The sequence below is a fragment of the Ambystoma mexicanum genome, chromosome 9 (genome assembly GCF_040938575.1).
Source record: "Ambystoma mexicanum isolate Mex_15411 chromosome 9, UKY_AmexF1_1, whole genome shotgun sequence".
Taxonomy (NCBI): domain Eukaryota; kingdom Metazoa; phylum Chordata; class Amphibia; order Caudata; family Ambystomatidae; genus Ambystoma; species Ambystoma mexicanum.
This window is the reverse complement of record NC_090931.1, coordinates 643,074,781-643,099,315: the sequence shown is the minus strand read 5'-3', so window position 1 is coordinate 643,099,315 and position 24,535 is coordinate 643,074,781. Positions and strand designations below refer to the sequence as shown.

Below are 24,535 nucleotides of genomic sequence, written 5' to 3'. Positions count from 1 at the left end.
ACTACTCATCTATTACCCAACCACCTAGCACTCAAATAGCTCCTGCTTATTCCCCCTGTGCCTGAGCTCCCTTCTCCCAGATATTAAAATTAAAAACACAACTATCCTTGCCTTCAAACCTGCCCTTAAACTGCATCCCCTCTCTCTGTAAAGAGAAAATACCTGCATTCTGCCCATCAACCTTCCACATTGAGCTCTTTCGGCCCTGCTTCAATTACTCTAAACACATTGATATGCTGCACTGCTAGCACTGTGAACACTTTCATAGTATTCACATGTTTATGTTATGTGTCAGCACTGCAAGAACATAATGTAACCATTAGAATCCCCATTTAATATTTGAAATTCAACCTTCTACTGCATCATATCCGTCCCATGTAAAGACTCTACTTTAGGATTGCTATTGCTGCTGTGTTTGTTGATGCTCAGCGCTTCTGCTCAAAGCAATCACCTTTATTCTATGTAGGTACAAATACATGAGGAGTATTTAGGTTAAACAATTAAGTTGCTATACAAAGTCACAATACATTGCATAGAAGTCCACAATGAGACCCACAAAGGAGAAAAAACACAGAAGTCGGACAACCAATTCAAATTAGTTTGTTTTATTAAGAAATGTGTTTCTACACAGCAAACAACAAAAAGAAAACATATGGCGTGTCCTGGTAGAAGGATGATACTGCAGCCCAGCCCCACAGACACACAGACTTGGTTAAGGGGACAGACTGTCTGGTCCAAAAAAATGCAACAGTGAAATCAGCAAAAGGTAAAAGCAAAAGCATTAGCATTTGAGGCACAAAACCACACCACAAAGGTGAAAAGTGTGCGGTCTTCCCTCCTGTGGTTACCCGCAGCTGAAGAGGGGAGCAGTAAAGGGAGACGGGGAGGGGTACACTAACTCTGGGTCTCCAAGTGAGGAAGCATGATCTTTAAGTAAGAAGTCCGTGAACACGTGAAAGTGGGCATCATGGGTAGGAATAGTTTCATGAAAGCAGGTAAACTAAGCTGGTGAGGAGAGGTCCCAATGAACCAAGTCAGATGAAGGGAGGGGGGAGTGAGGTGGGTGCACATTCTAGTTGGAAGTGGGAAGAAAATAAACCGAGGAAACTGCACTCCCTGGGTAGGCCTGCACAAGAGGGGGTTAAACGAGCAACACACAGCAGCCTTATTTAGCTGAGAGAAAACACAGCCTTGCGAACAGAGTAGCAAGCCATGCACCTACAGAACAGCTGTTGACAGACAGCGAATCCCCTGTATTAGGGAGGAAAGGACAGTTGCCCAAATACAATGAAGCAGGAACACAGTCTTCAGCGAGGAAATTATGCACTTCTTTTTATACTTTGCACAGGCGCGTGGAGGGATCTGAACAAAAAGAGGACGTGTGCCGCCCTGACACAGTTCCTCTCCTGCTTCACAAAACAATCACATACTTTGCATGTGGATCAAACCTTCTCGCCAAACCAAAACCCATGCTTTTCATGAAATCATAAAATTACAAAATAAAACAATGTTACCTTAACAGCAAAAACAATCTTAGGCTAACTTACTACGGCTACATGTTAGCATTGCAATAATGTACATGTCACCGTGTGACAGATGCAGTGATGCCTCTGGGGCTGCATTCCAGCATGAGGCCTTTCACAAATGCCATATCGTCGACGCACCATGTCTTTCATGGCAGGTGTTGCTCATGTCCCCTAGTGGCTTCCATAATAGTGTTACCCATTTGGACACTATGTACGCTTCAGGACCATCACATTTCTACTGACCTTTCCAAGTTGGGAATACTTGGCCTATGAGCGCAAGATGAACCATGTCTGGCAAATCCATGACACTACCACAAAGGCCACACTTGAGACCACGTTTGGGTGTCATCAATTCATGTTAGGAGTGCAAGATCCCTGAATTTACATAACAAATCATTTATTGTGCCCATCTCTCCAAAAGGTGGTCAGGAGAAGTGCATCATTGTGAGAACTTTCCTGGACCGTGTACAGAAATACTTTGTACTCCTCTTGTGCACACATGCTTCCTTTACTCGTAGGCTGAAAAGACAATGTTTGAATGGGTCTACCAGCCACACAAGCATCCAGGTGCCCCTTGTGATGTGTTCCAAGCTAAAGGCAGGTACGTAAATATAAGAGTGGTTGTAATTATCTGCCTCGCTATAGGCCTAGGTGTCTCTCCCTCGCTCTCTCTCTCGCTCTCTCTCTCTCTCTCTCTCTCCATCCATTCATTTCGCTCTCCCACCTTGCAGCTGTTGCATGATGCTTCGACTACAGCTACAGGACAATGAACATGCAAAGCAAGACAAGAATAAAACAAATTTATACAAATGGGGGGTTGGTTAATAAGATTATAAAACAGTGTTTACAGTCATTTCAGTCGAAAAATAAATTCTAAACATTGCAAGGTTTGATATCTCATACAGTACTGGTCCCATTGAAGAACAAAAAAAAAGACTGTATATTACTTGGGGTTTGGGGGCCATATTGTTCCAGATATAAGTGCTCAAACAGAAGAAACAAGCTTCAAATAAATGAGTTAATACATCATTTAGCAAGTCCTGCAACAAGAACTGCGAAATGGAATGACAATGGTGTTGATCAAATCCTGCACTTGATGAATCATAGCTACACACTGTATTCTTGCTGGTTTGTCACTTTGCTGCCTAGCGCCGCCCAATTACCTATCAGGGATTTTACAGCTAATCAAAAACAGAAGGGCAGAGAAGTGCTAAATAAAGGAGTATTTGAAGCATGCAGACCACCACATCAAATGACTGTAACGATTACAACACTGACCAGGATAATCAACATCTTCGGAAAGAAAATATGCCAAAGAGCCCCAAGCAGTACTGCAAAGAAGCACAGTTACAGGCACATGCACACGAGTGGGCTAATGCATTTCATAAAAAGGACATGCACTACAGTGCTACCCAGAAGCGAATACTGAAAGGCAACTTAAAACACGCAGCAGTGAATGTCACAGCAACCTGAATAGTTAAACTTAGCAGAATCTCATCACACGGGAAACACTTTGACTGACAATGAAGAATCTTGATTTGAATCAGATTCGTATGTTTTTATCCTGGACAGCCATGCATTGACTGTAGTCCTAATAGGCATCTTCATGTAGGAACCTTTTCAGGTGTAGCAGTGTAGAATGGTCTTTGTCGTTCATTTTAGAAGATGAAAATAAGGGGGTTTACGTGAACATTAGAGACTACAAAATGTCAAGCTGCCACATGGAGATTGTGTCTATGGATAAACAAAACCAAATGCCCAGAGTCGCCCTTTCTTTCCAACCTACAAGGGTGTATTGGTGATAAGGAGCACATTACCGCTTAGACCTGTATTTTGATTATAAAATTCAAGACTCTTCACCATTGAACTCCTACTGGAGCAGCTTGGTGTCCGGAGGCCAAAAGTATAATCTAGTCTAGTGCATCGAAGCTTTTGGAAGACCCGTGCGATTTGTGAAGGCTCCTCAAACGGTTTGCAGGAGTCCAAGGCCTTCTCTGCCCAGAGAGAAGGCGAGAATTCGTTCTGATCATAAACGCTTTCTACTAATGAATTAATGCTTTGTAGCATCATGCGATATTCAAGGAGGACTGAACTGTAAAATGAACACAGAATGCACCCTTTGGTACTGAATAAAGTAGCACACTCCATTGCTCCCATAGTTGCAGCTCCTTTCTCACCCACTTTTAACAAAATTCTGCAAATGACTTCTAGGTGCCCAGTGTTTATTTATCTAATGAACGTTTCTATAAAAGTATTAATGTAACCATGGGGCAAAAGAACTGTCAAAACAAAAAGGAAAAATCAAACACCCCGGCCATTATGTCATCTCGAGATGTTGCAGGGGCTTCCTGTTCAAGATGTGAAGTGCTCTTTTCACTGTGTCCACCCACGAATACCCATCTCCATCAGTGGTAGTGTCATAACCCCATACATTTTCTCAATCAAAAACTATAGACCTTTTTTCAAATAAGTGCAGTAAAATTAGAGGTTAGAACCTGCTGGAGAGGGAATTAAAAGTTAACAGTAGCCGGAGGCGCATCATGTCTGATGTGGAGGAATACGAGTATAGTGTTAAGAAGACAAAGTGAGTAGGGGTTGGCATGGCCTGTGCCAGAGAAAGGAACATGGAAATGAGACCCCATCTATGGGCCCCAGTGTTCAGAACAAAACAGAAAACACAATCTCCACATTTCATTTAACTCAACCCAGTATCTTGAAAAAGTTAAATTCTTGGAGATGTCAACATGAAAATCATTCTACAACAGGAGTTCCAGTGGATCCTTATCATGTGAACAAACAAAATGAATCAGCAATAAAAGTAAGTTGTAAAACCTCAATTCTAAACAGATTTATATGCAGCATCAAAGGTCACGAACAATTTAAATGACTCCTCAATGAGTCTCATTAGGTTTTACCTAAGCACTCTAGCGTGGAGAACACACATGCTCCCTAAAAAGCAAGGAATCGTTCTCCATCTGCTTTTTGGAACCTCAAGATATTGTGTTGAGTTAAATTAAACAATTGAACAAAAGACAAACACCCAGTTTCGTGTTTCTTAAACTGGGCGTGTAAACAGAGGGGTCCGTATATAGGGTCTCATTTCCATGTTGTTTGATTACGCTTTCCTGGTCCAGGTGGTCTGTCCAGCACTGACAGACACGGTTAAGTTGAGTGTGGACGCCGTGCCGTTGTCATTCATTTACTATGCCAGGGTGGATCAGTGCACAGGGTGGGTTTACAGGGCGGTACAGCGGCTTGAGATGGGTGGCAACAATCAGCCATGCAGCTACTACTAGACCATAATGCCACATTTATTGTGTACTGGACTATGCGTCTTTTGGCACAAAATGTATTTTGCAGTTTCGTAGGCAGGGCAAAATGAGGCAAATTCATTTGATCCTATGAGGTCCCCCACAAACTATTCACAATCTAGGAGTCATACAAGCAGAGGGAACTACAATTTTAAAAAAATGTATGGGAACAAAAACGGGCCTAAATATGAAATAAAAAAAAGGCAAAGCAAGCCAGCCAGACTTGGTTTTAAAAGAGTGGTGCAGTTTTTCATGCTACATACCTACGGATAATCGAGAGGATGATTTGACAAGGGAGGTCTCCAGAAACCCTTCTTTGGTGCCACTGCCTGGTGGCGTGGGCAAAACACAATCTACACAAAGCATTAAAACCTCCAGGTAAAAGAATGGAGTTAGGGTACAGTCCCTGGGAGAGGACAGCAGCAAATAAAACAAGCACATTTCCTAGAAAGACCCCACAGTTGCATAATATCTAAGCCTAACGGGTAACGAAAACAAAAGCACAATCAGGCACTTCTCTGCTGATCAGAGATAGAGACAGACGAGACCTACATATATGAGAGCGAGAGAGAGAGACAGGCTGCATCCGCGGACACCATATTGATGCATACAGAGCGCAAGGATCCACTCATGTCCGCCATAAGCACGCATTGTTCAAACATCCGTACTTCAATCGAACGAGGATTCTCGTACAAGACAGTCTGCTCTTGCACTTCTCAAACATCAAAAACCACTGGCAAGCATATTCACGTTGGCCAGCACCTGTCCTTGGATGCATTTGTAGATCAGCAAGGCGAACTTCAAGGACCACGACTGGGCGAGCGGGCAGTGCCACTGCTCCCCGCACAGACCCTTAGCCAACCTTGAGCAAGATGACCAACCTTCCAAAATATCGCTGTTACCGAGCAGAGCTATACCCTTTGACATAACCCCTTCTACACAATGACCTTTCCAAGACACCCAGGCAGATGGCTTTCCCCCTCACAGCACTGCCATTCTGCTTTTAAGGATTTAGAAGCTCAAGTTTATTGTGGCATGTTGGTTTAAGTGTGGGGGATGCAACTTGAGTGGGGTGCTTGTTGGTTTCGAGTGTGAGTTTGATGTTACTGGAGAGAGGACCTCTGAAGGCCTCTCGCCCGCTGGTCGAGACCAGGATTTTCTCAGCTGAGGACATTGTCCCCGCATTTCGAACAGCTCATCCCACTTTGATCCACTTGAGGAAAGCAGGGATATCCCGTACAGGAACATGGCGGGTCATAGCTTTCACACGCAGGTTGCGATCGTCTGTCAGCAGCACAACCTCCCTCTGCAGGCGGATCGGGTCATCTGGAAATAGGTAACAGAAGAGAAGTCAGACCTTGAGACAATCATGATGATGCCATAAGAAAGCGCCTCCACCCCGACTCCTCAACCAAAACTGAATTGTAGTTCCAAGAAAGTTAGACTGCCCCACTTAGGGTGGCTTGTGAATCTTCACTGGAGTGCGGTCGTGAGCTTTACGGTGTTAGAAAATGGCATTCTTTATATGGGAGCCCAAAACCTTGATGGCAATAAGAAAGGGGTGCCAGGCGATTTTACACAACTAGGGTAAGTGGTGAAAAGCCAAGCTCTGCCAGGTGATGGAAACCAAGAAAAATGTCCCACCTTTGATAAAATGTTTAGGCTTGTTCTAGCGTGTACCTGGAGGGAAAAAAGGGCCAAATGTCATAGGCCACGAGCAGAGGAAAAAAAGGGGGGGGGTGGGCAGTGTGCGAATCAGCACATGGCCTTGAATAACAGAGAGAAGGTTGTGCAGGACAGTGTGGAAGAAACCTTGTGGCTGGGAGAAAGGAGCGCAGGACAATGCGGCAGACCTAGTGGCTACGGGGGAGGCAAAGGATGGTGTGGGTGCTTTGAAGGTATGGTGGCATTCAGACCAGGAGAGAGCTGAAGGTGGTCGAGAAAGTCCTGTCCTGGCAGTATTATGGTATCCTATGGCTGGGAGTTGCAGGGTTTGCAGGAGAATGCAGCTTCTGATGACAGAAACAGAGGTGGGCATGTTAGCCTGTCGGATGTGACTGAAGAAAACGAGGGGAGTTTAGGGGCTTTTATTGCAGATCAATGGGAGGACAGTGTGGACTAATATGATCATAGGGAGAAAGGGATTGGCGCAAAGAGGAGAGAAGGAGGACACGCACAGGCTGTAAAGCCAAGTAAGTGGATCAAGAGTGTGTTGAAGTGGTCTGATCACAAGTAAAACAAAATAAAAAAAGGATTCTTAAGCCACGGAAAAGGGTAGGAGGACAGTGTAATGAGTTCGAATGGCAGGACAGTGGCAGGATGTAATGGAAGGAGAGGCAGAGCCGCTGGATAGAAGAGGGTCTGGTGGCACAGAGGTGTAGGGCAGCGTGCAGGGGTTTGACGTCAAAGAGGAAGGGGTCGCAGGAGAATGCAAAGGCAGGGAGGGTGCAGAACTGCGTAGAGCAACAGACATCAGGACAGAGGAAGAGTATGCTGCTTTTCTTTGCTTTTTTCATTTCCTTAGAAATGCTGCTAGTAAACATTCACTGTTTGACACTGGCAGCCGCTCCCTCTGCTAGAAGCCAGAGCCCGTCATTCTGTTAAGGCATCTGCCACAATCCGCTGCTTTCCAAAACTCAGCAGCTCCTCTGCATAAACACCAGGTGACAGTTCCTGTGCTGTTCTGACAGGCTAATCCGCTAAGATCCATCTGACAAATGGGGCTGGAGTCCTCCACGTGTAACGTCACATCCCTTGGAGTGGATAAGGGTGGAGAGGGTGTGCCACAGCCTAAAAACAGGTAGGTACACCTCACTCAGAAACTAATAAAGGGAGCATTGAATTTAGGAGGAGGGCCCACCGCTCGTGGACATTGAATGCAGACTGTACTGGTTCCTGGGCGAGGTTATACATCATGCTGCGGAGGCCACTGAATGTTGGAAATGCCATAGCCTCATGAGAGGAAGGTAGCAGTCCACTCAGATGTGCATGAAGTCACTAAATAGCCAATACAGTGGGGGCATACCATGCCATCAGCAGAAATGGGCATGCAACTCCTCGCTAACTAACAAAGAGGGCCGCCTCCCAGAGAAGCAAAAGAAGGAGCTACACCACACCCAGCAAGGGATATAGGACATCACATAGCTTCAGCACAAGGAGCTACACCCCACCCAAGAGTAAATGCAGAGGGTGTCCCCACAGCCCCTGGTAAAAGGGCTACCCCTAACAAGGAGTGAGCAGACAGAAGATTGCATTGATTAAGCAGAAGGTGATGTATATCACGTGTCACAATGCAGGTTCATTCTTAGATTTGGCAGAGACACATCCAGCACAGGAGTAATACAGAGGGCACTACAGCCTCAGCAGAATGGATGGGGGGGGGGGGTACCACATTTTCTGTGGAAGAGCATGCACCTCAACACATGGGGAATACAAAAAGCACAGTATTCAGCAGACGCTAGCACACCTCTCCCACCAGAGCAGCCATTTTACAGCATTAGCACAAATGGGTCTGAATACCGATGCCATTCCATTGCCGAGGAGGAAGGCTAGCCTGCTGCTTCCAATACCAGTCATCTAGCAAACTAATAATCATTCCATTGATGGAAACTGAATATTTCTGCCTATGTGATGGACTTCGGAACATTTAATAAAAGATAATTTTTTATAATAATTATAAATGCCTCTCCGAATAAGTCAATTTTTAAAGACATATCGAAACATTACTGCTTAAATGTAATCCATACTCTCCATTAACAAAGGAAAAAAATGAAAGAAACATACAGGCAACCAACGTAAAGCATGAAAAAGAGCCCCATCACTTTAAGGCAGCCAAGGAGCTCCAGTCCTACAATGCAGTAGCGGATTCCCCTCTGACCCCCGGTCCGCTCCCTGCAAGTGCTCTTCTCGCTACCATGGCTAAAGTCAAGAGTACACGCGGGTGGACGGAGTCCCCTACGTTTTTCAGAGGGTACCTTGATATGCTCATTTCTGGTCACACCTCATTCAATTGGTATGTTAATGAGTCCCTCCACTTTCCTTTTTTAGGACTTGACCCCTGCTCTCTATTCACACGAACAGTTGCTGCTGATTTTAATGAGGATAGCCATGAAATGAAGGAGAAACAGGATGACAAGGAAGTTATGTTTCCATCTCCAGGATGGGATCTTCGCTAAAAAGGGCATAATTACAATGGAAAATCATGTTCAATCCCCCAATCCTAAAAGGAGAGATAACAGGAATGGAAAGAGAAAAACAAGGAAAAGAAACCCCATTACTTAAAGAGATTTCTCAAAGATGCTTAACCTATTCTGGCCTCAGGATATATGCCTAAGGAACGTGTTTGACTTCCATGGGGTCGCTTTACAGATTGCCAACAACATTGTTTCTGAGGTGAGAAGTAGGATCAGATTTTTCCCTGGCAGAAAGGGACCAAATCTGTACTAGAAGGATTTGTTCACTGTCTAACAAGTTGTACAACAAGTGGCTATGCATTTGGTGATCGACTTCATAGAAGCAGGAAACCTGTACAAAAAGCCCCAAAATTGACAGTAGTTTGGATTTGCTCTTCAGTTTTGTTGAGGAAGATAATGCTTCTTTGCACATTTCAAGTGTGAAGGGATCGGTTTGCAGGAGAGGGTGGGTTGGGAAAGAATTGAGGCGAAATTGTCTGATTAAACTAAAAACTCAAACCACAAAAGATTTTACTGTGCTACAGAACACCTATTAACAAAAGACTGCACGGCAGGTGAGCACAAAGAGCTTGCATTTGACTCACCTTTAAGATGTTGTAATGGAAACAACAACAAAAATAAAAAATCAACAAAAAAAATCAAGCTTCTAAGATATGCTAAAAGTCAGAAATGTGAATAAGCTCAAAAAGGGAACCAATCAATCTTGTCGTAACTATATTGAGTTCCCAGTGGGACATAGTTTCCCACCACAGGGCTATGGATGAGGGGAACAAAAGAAGTTAGTCTTTTTTTGAGACCACCCGAAATGTCAAACCGGCAATGTTGAGCAGCCGAGTTATGTAGACGTTGGCTCTGTTCGCTCCATCATGGCCAAAATTATCCTGCAAATTAGATCCTGTCTGGCTCCAGCATCCAGACGACCCTCGAACCCAACCCAATAAGTAGCAGAACGACTCCCGATGATCCTGTTGTAACTCAGATCTGTGAGAGATATCCAGAGACTGAGTTTCGGGGTCTGACTGCCTCAGAGACCGGGCACCATCTTGTGTGTGGCCCCTTGGGTGATTGAGACGGCTCAGCAGACATAACCCCGGAGGCTTCAGAGAACGTGTTGGATGAAAACGAGGGTCGGTCCAGGCACAACCACCTTCGTAACCTGGGGCTCCCCAAAAAGGAGGAAGGTCTCTGTATGAAGCAATGGCTAAAGGATTTGATGGCACCCAAGAAACGTTGTAACTTTTTAATAGAAAGGGCACATTGAAAACCGACAAGTGACTTATACCTGGAGCACCACCACGCACTGTGATAGCCAAACTGCTAAACTACAGAGACCGAGACACACTGTTGCAGATGGCGCGCGCCACTGGTCCGATCACCTACAATGGGTCCAAAATGTTCTTCTTTTCAGACTATACCAGGAGGTGCAGAAAGCCAGGAAGTCCTTTGATTCGATTAAGAAAAAATGACATTCACAAGGCATTAGATTTGCTTCCTTTTTCCCTGCACAACTCAAGGTATGCTATAAAGGGTCAGGGTTTGGAAGTGGCTATTGACACTGCCCTTGTCCCAGAGCGAGTGCAAACTCGGCACCACCAATGCCAGACCAGGAGCTGCCTCCAATGTCAAAACAGACTTTGAACCATAGATCCGCCCAACTTTGTGGACAAGGGACAAAAACCCAGAGCCAGGGGCTGATGACCCTAGTTTACAGTTCTGTTTCTCATCTAAACACAGAGGAGACCCTCTCAAGTTCACGGTTTATGACCCCATGGCTTTCCCGAGTCACCGGCTGTGATGAAGGATGCAATCCTCACTGTACTGGTTGCCTTTATACAACCCCCCACTGTTGGCTGCAGGTGCTGAGCAATAGTCGATTGTTATGGAAAAGTTACTTTGATGTTCGGGTGACACGTGCTTCAAGTTGGGATGAAGGACAGGGGTCGGGGCTTGGGGAAGTTTGTGTGTTAATTGAGGTTGATTGGGGCCCTTACACAGAACTCCGACAGAGAAATGGTACATCTGCCTTTTTAGCAACGACAGACGGAACAGTTGTGACTTGTGTACTACTCTTCACTCACTCACATGGGGACCGATGACAATAATAGATATGTCTCCTTTCTAACATGGAATGAGAGAATGGGCTGGGCTCCAGTATCAAACAAAGGTTGGTGTTACAATTTTTCAATAGGTACTTCCCAGATGTAGTCCTTCTCACTGAAAGACACCTGTCTGGGACAGAGTGCAATTTCTTTAAAAGAACTAACTATAGAACCGCGGTACATGCTGGCTTCTGTAGGGGCTCCCGGAGCACCTTAATTCTGATTCACAAGTGGCTTCCCCTGAAGCTCCTCACGGTACAGCAGGACCCAACGGAACCATTTGTGATGTTGCAGTGGGAACTATTGGGTGCCACTTGAGGCATCATAGCAGTGTAAGCCCCTACACCATTGACACTGGAGCTCAGACAGCATTCAGGCAGTGTTTGTGAAATATCGGCAGGGACTTTAATGACGTGATGGACCCAGTCTCTGACCGGACACACCTCAGGGGTAGGCACCCCAACACGCTCACTAAGCTGCACACATTTCCAGTGGCACTCAGACTTGTGGACTGTGGAGAACACTGCACACACAAGACAAGGGCTTTTCATTTCTCTTGGGAGCACACTCATCTATGTCTCATATAGATTATTTTTTTGTTCCCCAAGTGGATGCACACAAACTTTCTTCAGTTAAGTTCTTGGCCAGAGTGATATCAGACCACTCCCCGCTTTTCATGAAACTCAAAAGTAGTAGAAATGGACACAAAGCAATGTGGCTTTTGAATAGCTATTATCCCTGCTTCCCCAAATTCGTGGACTGAATAACGTCGAAGATATCTGAATATTTTGCTCTCAATGAGGGGACAGTGGATAGTACAGTAACACTTAGGGAGGATTACAAAATGGTTTTCAGATGGGAAATTATCTCTTTAATAGCAGCAAAGAAAATAACCCAAACAAGGACGACACAGGAGGCTGAAGCTGCGGGGATATCAGCTGAGGAAGAATTCCTCCACATAGGGTCCCCATCATCACGGGAGGAACTCCTTAGGGCCCAAAAGGCATTTAGGAACTCTGCCCTGGATAACGTACGATAGGCACATTGTGCCAAACAAAGCCACAGTTATGAATCCAGGGATAAGACAGGGAAACTGCTTGCCAGGCTAGAAAGATGGGACGAAAGGAATAGACACAAGAGAGAATTGACTGCGAGGGAAACGGGATCACCGAAGATGTGGACATTGCTGAAATGTTTGCTACTTATTATGAGGAGCTCTATCAAGCCCTGCGAGAACTGGACTGGCCCACAAGAGGGAATGTCCTGCATGATATCTCTCTTAGCCACTTATCGAAACATAAATTAGATATGAAAGCTGAACTCAGCGAGGAGGAGCTAGCTATGGGTTTGAATGGGTTCCCAATAGAAACCTGGAAGAAGTTAAGCAACCTTAGGATCCCTCCCCTGCACAGGATGTTGTCTCATAGTAGAGAAAACAGGATTTCCCCCCCGGATCTCAAGAGAGGCTGTATCATGGTTCTTCCCCAAAAAAGGCAAGATGCCCGAACTTTGCTCCTGATATAGGCCCAGTACCCTCAGCAATGAGGAAGCCAAAATTCTGGTCAAGGTGCTTACTAACCATTTGATCGTAGTGATACCCACCCTGGTTCAGCCAGATCAATGTGGGTTTATGCCAGAAAAGTCTAACCGCATAAATATTCGGAGATTACATCTAGCAATAAGCCAAGCTTCCAGGCTCCAAGATCCACTGGTCCTGCTTTCCATGGTTTTCTAGAAAGCCTTGGATTCTGTTAAGTGGGAATGTCTACAGGAATTATGACACCTAAGTGGGAAGCTTTCTTGGTTGGGCCTGCCTGCTCTATAATTCACTGATAGCAGAGGTCAAGGTCAACGGGGTGTCCACCAGAATCTTCCACCTCGGCCGCAGGACTGGACAGGGGTTCCCGCTCTACGCCTCACTGTTTACACTGGCGATTGAGCCCCTGGCAATACGATTGGCGGGCATCGGGGCGGGAAGATAGAGTCTCTTTATATGCAGACGGCTTCTTGAATGGGGGACCCTCAGCACTCGTCAGATAGTGACTTACACACTCAGTGACTATGAGGCATTTAGGGACCTCTGGGTGAATTATCAAAAGTCCACCTTTTTTCCAAAACAAGGGGAAGACAGTGCCACCCCCTCAAGGCTGTCCCTACCAGATATCTAGTGTCGGTTTTCAGTCCTTAGGCATACAAATAGAGCTAAATCAAACCGAGTTGCACCCCAGGAACCTTTATCCTGTTACTTAAATATTTCTCTAGAATGCTACACCCAGGAAATCACTTCCGTTGAATTTGCTTTGAAAGGTCACTCTGTTTAAGATACAGACTCTTCCCAGGTACCTCTAAATACTTCAGAATGCCCTGCTCACGATCCCAAAGTCGGAGTTTGACCAGATTGACACACCCTGTGGGGTGGGAAGCAACTTTGTATTGTTCTGGCCACACTATAGAGATCAGTGTGGGAGGGGGCATAGGACTACGCAATGTACAGCGGTATTACTGGACCAATTAGCAACGGTAAATGACAGCTTACACAGGAAACCTCGGCTACTTCACATTAAGGCTGAATGGGCATGGATGGGGGTAAATGGGGGGGTGGCATTCACTGACCCAAAGCCTGTACAGTGCACCAAGGAAATCTACCCTACTGAATACAACACAACGTATACTAAGGGTGTGGAGGGAAGTGCACCAACATATAGGGTGGGGGAGCAGACTGACCCTAATACAGCCCTTGTGGGATAATGCATATATGCCCGAAGTGAATAGGATTGGTACTTTTAAGGTGTGGCAACTGTGAACTATTTTATCTTTATCAGACGTGATAGAGGATGGCAATGAAAGGTCTTTTGCAGATCTCCAGCTCTCCTTCAGGCTACCCGGCACTGAACAATACCACTACATTCAGTCTGCTCATGCTCTAGGTGCAAAGACAGAGACACATCAGAATATCCCATTCTGTTGTCCCCTTGAGACAAACATGCTCCTGGAACGGATAGTTACCAAAGCCACATCCACTTTATATTGGGTCATAACTGCATTTGCAACTGGGGAAATATCTAGCCTCAAAGCAAGGTGGGATGGCGATGTGGACACAATTGAACCTAAAGAAAGAGTCGAGGCACTAATATTTCCGAGGGAGTTTGGAATCTCAACTGAGCACTGGTAAATACAGTTCAAAATACTCCACAGAGTGTACTACCCAGACACTGCTCTATTCAAATTAGGGCGGGCTAAACAAACTAACCGTTTATGGTTTGGGGGAACTGAGGGAATGTTCCTTCATATTCTGTGGGACTGTACTCTTCCCCGATACTTTTGGAGAAAATGTCTGAATAGATTGAACACAGTTCTAGGTACTATGATTCCAGAAGACCCTAAGCTGCTGTTGCTTGGATATGCGTGGAATCTCTGTATGATCGATATGAAAAACTGCTCCTATCTACCACAGTGGGTTTGACAAAATGAGCAATAGCTATCAAGTGGGGGACCGCGGAATGCCCCGTTTGAGAAGGTGGACTTCCAAGGTAGATATGTGCTTATCCCTGGAAAAATGTGTGTACAATGCAAGGGGCTGCCCAGCCAAAATACAGAGAATATGGGGGAAATAGGGTGTGGGGGGGGCGTTTAATTAAGAGATGTTTGGGTCTTCGTTGTTGCTGTCCTTTTCTTGTATTAGTTACAATACATGATGGATCCGAGTATCCCCACTATAGTATGCAATTTATGTTCATGAGAAGATGCATCCAATCATGATGTAGTTTCCTCTAAAATTAAAAAAAAAGTGTTACAAAAAACAAAATGCAATAGACCACTTGAACAGGGTCAAAAACATTTCTCTGTAGGATAATTCATAAAGACTGAAATGGCTCCAAGATTAACATGAATGGAGAAAAACTGTATGCCTGATGTGGCCAGGGAAGGAAGGCAATGTATGATGGTTTCATCTTGAAATGTAAATGTCTTGTATAGCACACCTCTGTTATTTTGGTGACCTTTCTGTGTTTATGTTGTTGAAGCCCTTGTGAAGTCAACACAAATAGAATCTCTTCCATGTGTTGCAATCTTGTTCATGATCTCTTATCTTCTTTTATGATTGTGTATGCAGTTTGGAGGCGGCTTGAAATGTCTGTACCAAAAATGGTCTGGAGCCATGCAAGTATTTTGAACGATAGTAGACTTATTGTAAATAGTATAGCTCATCTGGGACACAAGAGCTAGTTTACACATCAGTCTTGCGTGGCTCCTATAATAGGTGAAGGAGTTTGATTAGAACCACTCGTGAGGTCAGGCCAGGACTGAATGACCACCCGTAGTATAGGATTACATCTGGCAGAAGTAACATCCATTTGATTGGATACTTTAACAAAACGTATTAGCATTTTCTATTTCCTTTTGTTGCACATAGGTCCAAAGAGAGATTTTCTAGTGGTTGATGGTTTTTTAAAGCACTTTGTCCTTTCAAACACATTTGTGGTCCTCTGTAAAACATTTGCTGATGACATCTGTTGTAACCATTCCTATGCCTGGGAGATGCACACGAGATTGTCTATTTTTGTGGTAGGAGCCAATGATACCTTGTTTTAGCCTGCCTCACTAGCCAGCCGGTTCTGGCAGTCCAGTTGGATCTCTGTGCTAGGATGGATGCTGATGTTAACATCGGTTAGGACAGACCCAATTCCAGCATATTTTGGATTCAACTTCTTCCATTTCTGGAAAAATCTCTGGGTCACCAAGTTCTTTACATCCTTCACAAACACATTTGTCACCAGGAATGTGGAAGCAGTTCCCAGAAAAGTATCCCTTCCAGCATGTTTCTCACATTGCACCATCAATGGAGTAATGCAAAAGCAATCTGAGACATTGTGTGTTTCTCTTCCCAGGAATGTTTGGCTTGAGAGAACCCTGTGGGGTCTCATCTGAAGAAGAGCAGGATATGGGACACCATCGTGCATAAGAGCTGGAGGAATTGTATGGCTGTTGATTGAGGATTTGTCCTGAGAAGAAAACACTTGACATATGGAAAGCAGGCCTCAGATCACAACTGTATTTAATCCAAACTAGAAGCTAAAATAGCTCATAAGTAGCAAATCATCTGCACCAGAAGAGAGGTTGCTCTGTGAAGACTCGGAATCACCTGCTGCAAAGCCCCAGAAGTAGTTTAAAAATCTAGTAGAAGTTTATGAAAATAATTTGTCTTAATGACGCAGTAATCCAAGCAGCGTAAACAACATTCTTCTTTATCGTGAGATAAGATGCCATGTATTTGGAGAAGCCCATCAGAGGAGACCATAGGACAAAATGGTAATGCAATGTACTACTAATGTTTTTCACCACACACCTTTGACACTGCAGATGCTTTCCAGCAATGGAAATGTAAAAGTATGCATCCTAAAGGTCAATGCCACACATCCATGGACCTTTTGATAGGTGTCGAAAGATCAGAAATGCCTAAATGCTGACCTTTTCCCCACACACTTGCTTTTGATCATTAAGTACCAACTACCACTCAATAGATATGGCCTGTCCTTCTGCGCTAAGAAAGAGCGGGAGTTGAGCCCTCTGCCCCGCTGAATTCTGGGCACCTCCTTCATTTAATTATTTTATGTAAGCAGACAAACTTCATGAATGAATTGGTCGAGGTGTTGGAGATGGTGAGACTTCACCAGTGGAGTAGTGTGTTTGCCAAAGCGAACAATGGCGTGTAATGCTTCCGCACCTGGAAGCCATGCAGTGAGGAGGCTGTGATGGATGATGACGTTTGTGCTGGCAGGGGCTTCAATGCCAATGCAGAGGCTAGTTACTCCCCCTTTCCTTATAACATATTTCTACTGCAGGCTCTGCTCGTGGTGATACTATTGCTGGGGTTGACTGAAGGGACGCTGATCAGACTAGGTGGCGCATACCTTCTGGATGATTTGAGATCGCTCATCCTGATTTCTCTCACTTTCTGCTCAAAGCCTACTTCATCTCAGTAACCTCTTCAATGGTGATGGAAGAACCAAGATCTTGTGCTGAGTATTTAATGCAAGTACAGCAAGCTTGAGCCATAGCATGACACAGCCAAGGGAATTAAGGAGTGCTATGTCCTTTGCTGCATGGATTTGGATTGAAACCATGTAGCTCCCCCCCGCCCCCCAAGCTCAATCTCTACTAGGTCCTTTCTTTCGATACACGAGAGATCACCAGTTAGATGCTATTCAGACTACCATAAGTCAGTGACACGTCTCGTTAGGAGGACTGTTCCACTACCACCACCCTACTCTCCTTTTCAGAAACTTCTGATAATGTCAAATTAGACAAAGATGGGAACTTCTGCAGTACTGCAGACACCAATCTCAAATCTGGTTGTGGGCTCTTCATCAAGGGCTCAGTCTAGAGCTGTAGACTTTCTTTTGCGTTAGTCTTCTGTGTTTGTCTCGGATCACTATCCGAAGTGCACATTAAAAACGATTCAACTGTTTATTCCTAAAGCCTTGGTACCAGCGGAATCAAAGGACATGGAGAAAAAGGATGACCATCTCCTGCAAGTGAATAGATGTTGCAAAATTCGTTTTTATGGCACTGTTTTTTGAGTGACTTTGATGATTTTAACAGTCAGCAATGAGCAACCTTCCAGATGAAGAAAAATGCTTTAAATGTCGGAGCTTACCTGAGGGTGTGGTGCTTAGAACTAGCATTGGTTTGTCAATCTTGTAGAGACTTACTCCGGAATCCACTCTTGGACTGATGTTTATTTTGATCAGGTCGTTAGGCTTTGAATTATAGGGAAAGAGGCCAGGATCAACAATAATTGTTGAAGTCACACCAGCCAATGGACCTATGCAGTTTCCACTTGTAAATACGGACTGAAGTTCTTTAAGTGCCCCCATGGGATTAAGTCCTAAATGCTTTTGCGGCAAGATTTGAAATTGAAGGTGCAAATCGAGTTAAGATGCCTTGACAAGCCTCAAGGCCACAGGAAGACTCAATGATCCGGCTGGAAATCAGAAGAGGCTTTAGCAAGGCAGAAAATAAACCTCCTGAAACATTTGCTGCTCTGAGGACCAGAAGCCGAGGCTATACAAGGTATCCCAAAGTGTCCTCAGGGTGCTTGCGGCTTCCACCTTCGCCACCACGTAATGCACACTTGTAAATATGTTCTGGCATGGTGATTTAGAATCAGGAAACGAAAAGCAGTGTTAAAGAAACCTTACCTAAAAAAGGACAGTGGCCAAGGCACTGGGTGAAGCTAAGAAACAGACAAACAATTCATATTTTTTAAAGTTAACTAGCTGAAAGATGAACCTAGCATTCAGAGATCCTGGGTTACAGAAAATAAATGAACTGGCCCTCTCAGCCACTGGACCACATTGTGGAAACCTTTAAAAGAGTGTCCGACTTATCTGTAGGTGTGCCTTTATTTTTTGTTATTGGGGAGACTAGGGCCATTATTTCAATCTGCATCTCTCAGCTTCTTTGTTGATTTGCTAGTTAATTCGAAATCTCTTTGGCCGCGGGAGCTACCAGGAAGCACTGAATGCGGTCTTAAACGACAAGTATGTAACTTCAGCCTTGGCTTTTATAGACTGGTCTAGCTGGCGACAGCTTTCCAGTTGCTACTTAGTGAATGATGTGATCTGTTATCAAATGCTGGTTTCAAAATCTCTCTTAACTGTCACGTCTTGAATGAGTAAGGTGGTAAAAAGTCATTATTTCGTTCATCTGTCATTTTCAAGGGTTAAATGCCTAGGTTTGGTGGTCCTATTGCACGCGTTGGCCCTCTCTATCTCTCCCCTGCTGGCCTCTCAGTTCCGCTCCTCTGCTATACAGAGATGTTTCTACCCTTTACTTCTCCGCCCTGCTCCGTAGCCTCGTCCTCGCAACTGCACATCGACTGCCATGGAAAAGGACTGCTTTTCTTTTCATTAATGAAAGTGAGCTCGCTATCGAGTATTTTTTCACCATTTTAAGCCAGTTGTTTGCTGCAGATGCTTATGGCAATAATTACAGCCGTGGCAGGAAGCAATGGCTCCTCTCATCCTCAATGAAGGACCTTCACTGCACTCTGGGCTATCAGCTCAGGTGGTTGGGCAAGCCCCCACTGCCATCCTTATTGCCAAGTTAATATGATTATTATTATTTTAAAAGGTGAAATCAGATAGGCATTTTCTACTATTTTGAAAAAAGTTTCATCTGTATTAGAACGTGTTCAGGCATGTCACATACAGCCATATATAATGTTTAGACTAGAATGATATATTATAATGTTGTGAGGCACCATTGCACAGGATCAGCTTGCTCCTTCATATACTTTTTCGAGGTAGACTGAGCTACACATTCACAACTATGTCAATATTTATTTTTTGGATTTATTTATTTTTAGCATTTCTAGAAGCGTGCACAGCCCGTAGGCATCTAGGCGCTGTAACAGACAGTGAGATTCGGTATCAAGTAAAAACCAACACAAAAGTGGCAGAAAAATAAATAAATAAATTGGTCTTTTTTGTGTTCGTCTTTAAAATGTGAAAATATCACATCATAGAACCGGCCATGGGGGCACGGCAAGGCAGCTGGTGCAGCCGCACAAGGAGAGATTCTGGTCTCTCGGCCCATCAGGAGAGGGAGGTGGTGTACCAAGCAGCATGAAATCCGATGTGGTGCGGGAAAACAGCAGGGAGAAGGGGAGAGTGGCTCTAACAGACAGAGCCTGCTGGAGCTCAAGTACACGGAACGACCCACTAAATCACCATGGATCTTTATATTTCAAAAAAGTCTCCAGAAAGGCCATAGTGATAAAGTCTCCACTAAGCCACCAGGGAAGAATATCTTTAAAAAAGGCCTACAGCTAGGCCATAAAGCAAGAACAGTTCCCTTAGGGTTATCCTATGGCCCACCATGGAATGCAGTCAGACCTCCCCAAACCCTTCTCCGGTCACACCCATGCAATCAGGTTAAGTCCATCGGTCAGGGTAAGTTGACCAATCCTGGATGGTGGCTAACGGGTAGTGTCTGACCAGTTGGGTGTGGGTTAGTTGAGTGAGAACAGGAGGTGGAGGATGACGTTGGAGAGACCAGAGGAAGAGTGCAGAAGAAGCGTGGAGGTTATTGGAGAGAGGTGTCTGTGGAGCGATTGTGTGCGAGTAAAGAGTGAGTGTAGCTGTGATAGAGTAGAGAGGAGGGATGAGTAGTTGTAAGTGAAGATTGTGAGAGTAGCAAAGCTGTAGTGGGAGGGAAACATAGTCGTAGTAGTAAGAAGTAGTGGTAGTAGTGTCGGTCAAGAGTGATAGTGAGAGTAAAGAGAAGTCATAGTAGCAGTAAATAGGCAAGTTGTAGTGGTAGTGACAGTAGATGCATATAAGTAGTAGTAAGAGGTAGTAGTGGAGTAGGAGTAGTGATATTGAGGAGTGGTAGTAGTGAAAAGCAGTAGTGGTAAGAGCAGAGAGGTAGCAGTGGTAGGGAGACTTTAGTAGGTAGGAGAAAATAACAGAGGTAGGAATAAGGTGGTAGTAGAACGTAGAGGTAGGTAGGTGGGGCACTGAGAAGCGGAAGAGAAGTAACATCAAAGGGTGGAGGTAGGAAGGCAGAGTGTGAAATTCAAGAGATAGAAGAGTGGTTGGGAGGAGAACATTTTGAGACACCAGAGTAGTAGAGGGTCAGGTGAGATTGGGCGTGTGGGGAGAACAAGGGACCCTGTGTGGAAGAAGGCACGATCCTGAAACCTCCCTTAAAAAACTAAGCTGGTCTGGGAGAGAAACCTAGTGCCAACATTGCTAAATACCACAGTTTGTCCTGTAATCTGGCAATATCCACCAAGACTATATTTTTTGTAAAATCCTGTATAAACACCCTTGGCCTACAAACAGCATCAGAGTGGTTATTAGTGGCAAACACCCCGTCACAATGGCCTACAATGTTGACTGTATATGTATGATACACACCTCTGCTTGTAAGGTTATGTGGAGCCTGGTCAATGTACAGGGGCAGAGAAAGAGTTGTGGGCTTAAATCCCAGTGTCAGGGGCAAGGATACACGGTCACAATAAGGGACATTAGCAGAGCTCTTTACTGGAGTACTGGCAGTGGAGGTGTGGCATATAAAGATTGTGATGCAATGGCAAAGCTGGCCGTATGCCCTTGGGATCAGCACAGTACGCAGTCTTGCCGTCCCAGGTTTGAGTGACCTCCCATGTACCTTTCTTAGCTGGCATGAAGTCCTTGGCCCGGTCCTGGCAGTAGTGTAGACAGCAGGAGAGAATCAGGTCATCATTGTTTCCCTGTAACAGACAAGAGAGCAGATCAACTGTCACATGTACTGAGGCTTCACTACATATTTGGCGTAAAAAGACTGACAAGATGAGGGCAAAGACCCAATTCCTAAAGACTAAATTCCACAAGACTGGCCCTCCACCCACCGTTCCCCTGCCCAGACAGGGCTTAGTGATGAGTTGTGTCTGTACCTTCTGTCCAGTTGTGTCCTCGCTGCGGAAGGCAATAGACTCTAGCTCATTGCCACGGCTTGTCAGAGCCCTAAGGTAAGAGTCTCTGGCCTCAAAGCGCTGCTCCAGAAATTCCACAGCTTTCCGGGCCTTCTCCTGCAGCAGACGGGCATGGCCTGCAGCACGGTAATCTGTCTCTTGACCCTTCGCCAAACCATCCAGTTCATTAATCACTACAAATACATAAAGATATAAGGATGACCGTTAAGTGCGATGTCGATGCTCTGCATGACAAAAAGCCAAACTTAACCCAAGTGCAAACCGCCAATATCTTGCTATATACTCGAAGGTCAAATGGCACAAAAGAACCCTCTTATAGACTCTAAGAAACAAAGACGGCTGAGAACCTAAATCTAACTTTGCCAGCCAAAGAGACTGAAAACACCACAGAACAAAACAAACTACCATTCCGAAAATATCTAGCAATGAGCGAAAACTCTAAAATGGAGGGTACAAGGAGCAGACAAAGAACTGACTAAATAAACACCACTCTGCCAAGAAGCTGTCAGGGAGTAAAGGCTACACGTTTCAACAAAGACTGCAGGAGCAAAAACAATACAGGCAAAGAAACTGCACGACAAAAGAACCAACAATGCCACAAGTCTGCATCTCGCAAATAGTCAAATCTGCCAGAGAGAATGCAAGAAGAACTAACTGCTGTCGCCTTCCCGTTTGCTTGCATCTTAAATGTACCATATCTGCTTATTTATCACGTTTACATGCGATGTGCAGCGTTTGCATGTGTGAGACCGAAGTTCTTAAGCTAAGGTGGTCCCTATATATACTTATGCTTACTACTCTACAGAATGAGTCAGATACACAACTCTATATTCTTCAGGCACTGATCTCCTAGCGTCCAAATAATGGTAATTAATGTTTCGGGCTGTGGTAAAACCATGTAGCCATGGCTTTATGGCAGGGCCTGGTTGTGGTGGAACAATCTGCGCTGTATGTAATGATGATTCCCAACAGCCAACTCACCAATGATCCTGCTGCGTTCAGCAGCTGGACAATGATTCCTACCATTTGCTGCTGGATGCAAATCTGGCACTATATTGTCATGGGGCCAACCTGATTATTAATGTCTGGAAAACTGTTTTCCTGGTCTGTGCTCCTTGGGTAAATCTACATACCACTGTGAACCAAGAATCCCTGTAGGAAAAACTTTTGAATAATGATGCCTCGTGATGGTTGGCTAGCATCCTGTGTGAAAGAATAAACTCTTAGATCGGGGTCATAGACCCACTGTGGAAATATGGGAATGAGCGGATGACTTAAAGTGGTGTAGAAGAAGTTGAGGAGGAAGCGCCACAGACTCCGATCGTGAAACTCTGAAAGATCCTTGGGATCTTTTACAGAAAGGCTTACAAGGTGAGGTCACCAGTATGGCGCCTATTTCTGCAACTGTGTTAGCCGAGAATCCCTGTCTCAACTGACTAGGCCATTTGAAAACAGACCCTGGCAACTCAAGAGGACAGCATCCTCCGCAAATGAGGGTAAACTTCAGATGGACACCGGGCTGTGGTGTGCCCTAGTCCTGTGTACAGATAGTGATCATAAACCTACAAACCATTGAACTAAGCTAGCCACGGTCCGATGCTTTTTTCCTATATACCCGTATGTCATAGCCATCAACAGAGACATCACGTAGAGACCCAGATGTTGTTGATGTGTCCCCGCACCCAAGAGTTGTCTAGATTTTACCATCACCACTGGACTGGTGGAACATACTACATCCCTTCAATATGATTGCTGGGATGTTCCACAAACAAATGCATGTTTCATTGTTTGACAAAGGTCAGGGAACTGTGAGAAACATGAAGGTGTCTGACCCGCTAGTCCCCGGGGGATCTGTCCTCCAGGTGGCCAGGACATGGCCATTGCTATTGGAACCAGTTCCTGGGGTTTGACCAGTGCGGGAGGATCTTCTGGATGAGGGGTCTTCTGGGAGTGGAAGCGGGACACCGAAGGGTGAGACGCGGAATCCCCTTTCCCTTTAACACCTTTTCCCCATCCTACCAGGTAGGAAATCAAGAAGCTCAACCCCCCCCTCCTTTCCTGACACAAGCACTTTCTCATGGACAGTTCATCATGGGCGACAACAGACTAGCACCAGAGCCGTATACCTGACATGTCCCAACACTATGATCAGGCAAGGTCAGGCAATTGCTGATCATTACACACACCTGACTCCCATCACACTTCCCCACATCGATAAAAGGCAGAGCACTAAAGCACACTCTGAGCGAGGGAAAGCACACAAGGAAGCAGATCCAAGATGGCAGTTCAACACAAGAAAAAAGGCAGCGAGACTGGAGAGGGTTGCAAGAAGGGGAGTAGCCTTGACCTCTAGAAACTGTTACTTCTGTGAGCCTTGGAAGGTGCGAAGCCTAAGATCGGGAACTGAAGCTGAACAATCCTACACTGTGGATCAAAGGTATCCAGGGTGCTCGCGTATCGATCACCCAGGCCGGGAGAACGATTGCTGCTGTGGTACTGTCCTGGGCTCCTGCAAGAAAGCTGCACCAGGAAAAGCAGCACAGCCGGTGAGTCGGAGAAACTGATATGAAATTAGCTTGTGTTTAAACCAAGGTTGCAAGCGACAACATTGTATGAAGAAATCCACAAACGACAGTGTTTGAAGCATATGTAATGAGAGGCGCGTAACAAGTGGAAACTAAAGGAGTGAATGTACTTTGAAAAAGCCAAATAACAGTGTGTACAGAGTGGTCCGGCGCCACGTGGATGCTTATTTGAAGGTCTCTGTTAGGTATCCAACTGAATGATGACTGCATTGTGAAAACTGAACTTTGAGGAACGTTTGTATCAAAGTGGTCCTGCAAACGGTCAAGCTAAACCCTGTGCACATTCATAAGGCTTCGATAAATATAAAGTGAACTGCAATTGGTCCGAGCCCGGCTGAGGG

At 45.0% G+C, this 24,535-nt stretch overlaps 1 protein-coding gene across 2 annotated transcripts in view; it reads right to left on the bottom strand.

Annotated features, from left to right (window-relative positions):
- Positions 1-589: 589 nt before the first annotated feature.
- SMG6 (SMG6 nonsense mediated mRNA decay factor) overlaps positions 590-24,535 on the bottom strand; it is a 1,575,243-nt gene continuing 1,551,297 nt past the window's right edge. For both annotated transcript variants that reach the window (XM_069615353.1, XM_069615354.1), the window contains 3 exons: positions 21,571-21,782; positions 21,306-21,387; positions 590-6,163 (listed from right to left, as the gene is read on the bottom strand). In XM_069615353.1, the coding sequence (XP_069471454.1) occupies positions 6,033-6,163; positions 21,306-21,387; positions 21,571-21,782 (425 nt within the window). In that variant the 3' untranslated portion in view covers positions 590-6,032. The remainder of the gene's footprint in view (positions 6,164-21,305; positions 21,388-21,570; positions 21,783-24,535) is intronic.